This window comes from Drosophila obscura, unplaced genomic scaffold, assembly GCF_018151105.1.
Source record: "Drosophila obscura isolate BZ-5 IFL unplaced genomic scaffold, ASM1815110v1 contig_4, whole genome shotgun sequence".
NCBI lineage: Eukaryota > Metazoa > Arthropoda > Insecta > Diptera > Drosophilidae > Drosophila > Drosophila obscura.
The window spans coordinates 1,520,943-1,524,942 of record NW_024542828.1 but is presented as its reverse complement, the minus strand read 5'-3'; the positions used below and the strand labels follow the sequence as shown (position 1 = coordinate 1,524,942).

The window sequence follows — 4,000 nt, the reverse complement described above, 5'->3', positions numbered from 1 at the left end:
CGCCCTTCAGCAAGATACTTGGCCTGCACTAAAGTTGATTTATGCACCTCTGCATAGGACCCCAGAAACGAACCAAGCAGACTGCCAGGCGGCTGCCCTGCTGCTGAAAGTTTCAAGTAGTTTCCTCAACCAGATCCAGACCAGACCCCGTCCCCGACCCAGGCACCTTGCAACCTCATTTCCCAGCCAACATTTGGAGCATTTAAATCATTCTGCCCGGAATTGTCTTGGCCATTGTTTGAACTGAAATCGTGTGCAGTGAACAAATTATGAGTTTTAGCCTCATTCGATGTCACGTAATTGTACAAAATATATATACTATACAGGCTATAACGATTCATTGAAAGATCTGCTCGAGAGCCTGTACCTGCTGCTGGAACTTCTTGTGGAACTCCAGTGTCCGAATCTCGCGAGAGGAAATATCAACGCGCAATCGATCATCATCATGTGCTCTGGCCATCACGTATTCCATTGGGATATCCTGACATCTTTGCAAAGAGGCGCTCAGAATGCGCTCGGCTATCCAATACAAACGGTCCTTCTTACGGTGATCCCTCTCCGGCTCTGAGCGTCGTTTGAAAATTACGCTAGACATACAGTTCAGGATCGACTGATGGCAGGTGTCCTCTGTGGGCGTTGTTCTCCGTCTGGTGCTCTTATTTCTGCTCTTGGTGGTCAGAGCTGCTGCCAAAAGCTTAGCACTGATTTGATCCTCCTTGGCAACGACCGACAGGTCCAAGTAATCTGAGTTCTCATCCATGATCGCATAAGCATTGCAATCTGGCAGTTCCATCAGTGCCTCGTCAGCATTGTAGAACCTCAGACCCAAGGGACTTCGGGGTTTCTTCGGAACCTTCTGCTCAACATCGCTGGGATATTGTAGCCCAATGGAGGCAATCGATCTGGTAATGAAGCAATCCTTACTTCCCTCACTTTTGCTGTTAACTTTCTCCGACAGGCTGCTGCATCGTGCTGTCTTAATGCTAATGGGACTATTTCCCCGATCTTGATATGTCTTGGGCACACTTCCACAGCGACGCTGACGACGCTGATGATGATGGCGTGTGCCGCGGCACAGATAATCTGTTGGCAGGGAAGATCGCGATATCGTTGATCTTGTGGAACTCTCGCTGCAGGTTGGATAGCCGGTGTCATCTGCCATTTCTCTATCACTGCATTCCGCTTGAGAGATCTGCTTCTGTTCGGCAGATCGATAGGAATGGAATTCTTGCAGGCTTCTTGGTGAGCAGCTCGAACTGCTAACTAATTCCCTTGGTGAGAGTTTAGGCGACAGTTCTCCATTAGAGCTGCAACACGATTGCGCTTCGTTCTCTCCACTCTGCTCTGAATCAAACTCTGCCACATCGCTGGTTATCGATCTTCTATAGGAGCTCCTCACGCTATCTATGGCATCCTTGGTCTTATACTCGTTTATGATCCTCAATTGCTCCTGAATGAGAGCATCGTAATCGAGCTCACCGAACGACTGATCATCGGAATCTTCAGCCTCAACAGAACTATTCTCCTCTTCCGAGTCCGTTTGCTGTTCCTCGCTATCGGGTTTATCCAACGATTCCAAAAAGGCACTGAGCTTCGTTTTGATGCTATCATAACTGAGCTCATCTGTCCCTGATTCTTCGGGATGCTGTGCCACGTCACTCCAGGCCTCGGAACTCAAACTTCTGTCTATGGATGGCTGCGATTCCCCGTCAGTTCGATAGGCCCAATCTTCGGGATAGTCCGATGAATGCCCCTCCCTGGTCTTATGTATAGGAGACTTATTCAGATGGTAGGCACGACAGAGTTTGTCTGCCCTCTGCTGACGCACTATGGACTCTTCGTAGATCTCGCTGTACACTTGGCTGTAGCTCAAGGAGTTGTCAGTGGATTGGTCGCTTGTACAAGATCCGGATATATCCTGATCACTCGCAGCATCTATTTCTTCCTTCTGGTTGCTGTCAGAGTAATCAATTGTCTCTTCGGAGGGCTGTTCTTCGGAGGTGTAGCAAACATCTGGTCTGATTTGCGCCTCTGCCTTGTGATAGAAGTTCCTCTTGGAGACCTTTTCCCTGAGCTCACTGTCCAGTTCTTTGATATTGTGATCCATGGCTGCATCCTGAGCTTTTATGATTTGATTCACATACTCATCTGCTCTCTCCCAGCAGGCCTTGATGATTTTCGGATCGATTGGTGTCTTCTCCGCAGTACATTTTCTGTTGTCCGGCTGTTTCTCTTTTGTTCTCTCTTGGCCTACATCGGCAGAGTCTTTGTTTAGTAGAATATCCTCATCTTTACCCACCTTGGGGAGATTCGTTTCAGTGTAGGGCCTATCATCTTCATTGTGGAGTTCGGCATCGGCATCATTATGGGTAAAGATCTCCTTAAATCGTAGATTACTGATGAAGCATTATTGATGGAGCAGGAGCGTAATATTCCCTTCCTAACTTACCATTTTATAGACTGTGCGTCTGTTCGTGTAGCTGTATGTGAAATGTGTTTTGCTGCCCGACTTTACTTGACAGCAACGACAAGATTTGCTGAGATTAGCCAGCAGTTCCCTAGTTCTCCCCCTATCCCATCGATTTCATCACAATAATGACCTTTGCTTTCAGCGGGCTCATCAATTACGGCCAACCGAAAACCCAAAACTTGGCAGCCACAAGGGAGCCAAGAGCCGTGTGGACCACGAAACACCAAACTCAATTAGCCCAGAACGAAGGGGAAAATTTTAAGTAAAGTCGCCCCTCAATCAGCACGCGGTGAACTCCACCTTGCCCACACACCACGAACCACCACGAACCACCACGAACAGCCGAAAAAGTGCAGTCAGAATGGGGCAAGGGGCAGAGACACGGGCGGGGCTTGGGGCGTTTTGGGGGCACTGCAACTGTGCTTCAACTTGGGGCTCCATTAGTGTCACTTAGCAGCTAATTATGCTGCGCCTGTGAATTACTTTTTAATTTGTTGCTCTGCGCCCCGTACCAAAACAAAAATAAACGCCAGCCAAGAACCTCAAGTGGCCAAGAGCAAGAGCATGGCCAGAAGAGTGCCGAGTGCCGGGTGCCGGGTACCGGGTACCGGGGGCCGAGAGCGAGCCACAAACAGAAACTCAAGTGGCAAATATTTCCATTGGAGTTTTGGCAGCCAGCTTGGCTGCTCTGCTCCCTCTATTCTCCATCTCCAACTCCATCTGCAGCTCCATTTCTGGTCGGTTCTGGGCTCCCTTTTGGGTCGCTCCCTCCCGTTTGGTCCGTCTGTTTGGCGCGTGCTGTGGGCGTTCTCTTTCATTTGTGTGCTGCCCAAGGGCCCAAGACCTTAGACTCTGGCATTTCTGGGAGCTCTGGCTCCCAATCTGTGGAAGCCTGGTGGCAAAATGGGCGTGTGTAGATGTAGAAATTATGTTGTTGGTCCAGGGCAAGCCGAAGTAAAGACTTAAAGGGAAGATGAAACAAAGCTTCAGGGGAAATGCCTGTGTGGATGAAGGTATTAGCAGTGGCAGTGATTATGCGATCGCTCAGGATGTTCAGATCGCTGGAAGGGCTCAAGAGAAAACTGTAAATACTTTCTTTAATTGATTTGTCAGTTAATAGTACGGGGAGGACGTGGATCCATCTGATAGACATAAGGAGACCTCCTGTAAATCACGACAATTGTTTTATTTTAAGCAACATTTCCAGAGTACTTGTAATTCTTTTTCTCCTACTCCTACGATCCATTGTCGCTTGTTTACCTTTTGATGTTCACGCCTCTGGTGGCACACTTCAAGTCGCTATGGCCATGTTCCAAGTGTTAATTAGACAAAACTAATTAAACATTTTACGCACACACGCTCCGTTTAGGGACAGGGACAAGCCAGAGAGAAGAAGGAGGAGGAGCAGGAGCAGGAGCAGGCGAAGGCGAAGACAACGGCGCCATATCATCAGTGGCAAAGTCGCCTCAATCAATGATGCCTTGACGGAATAAAAGAGGGAACAGGGCCTAAGGGGGGGAAGGCTCGGAC

The 4,000-nt window shown here is 48.7% G+C and overlaps 1 protein-coding gene across 1 annotated transcript; it reads right to left on the bottom strand.

Moving 5' to 3' along the window:
* Positions 1 to 218: 218 nt before the first annotated feature.
* LOC111068335 lies at positions 219 to 2,526 on the bottom strand. Its single transcript, XM_041595023.1, has 2 exons — positions 2,450 to 2,526; positions 219 to 2,396 (listed from the first exon to the last, which is right to left on the bottom strand). The coding sequence occupies exon 2, from the start codon at positions 2,105 to 2,107 to the stop codon at positions 338 to 340; it is 1,770 nt and encodes a 589-aa protein (XP_041450957.1). The 5' UTR covers positions 2,108 to 2,396; positions 2,450 to 2,526; the 3' UTR covers positions 219 to 337.
* Positions 2,527 to 4,000: the final 1,474 nt, after the last annotated feature.

What these genes read in the sequence shown, in the direction of transcription:
- LOC111068335 (XM_041595023.1), bottom strand. Translation starts at nt 2,107, where the DNA reads ATGGATCACAATATCAAAGAACTGGACAGTGAGCTCAGGGAAAAGGTC.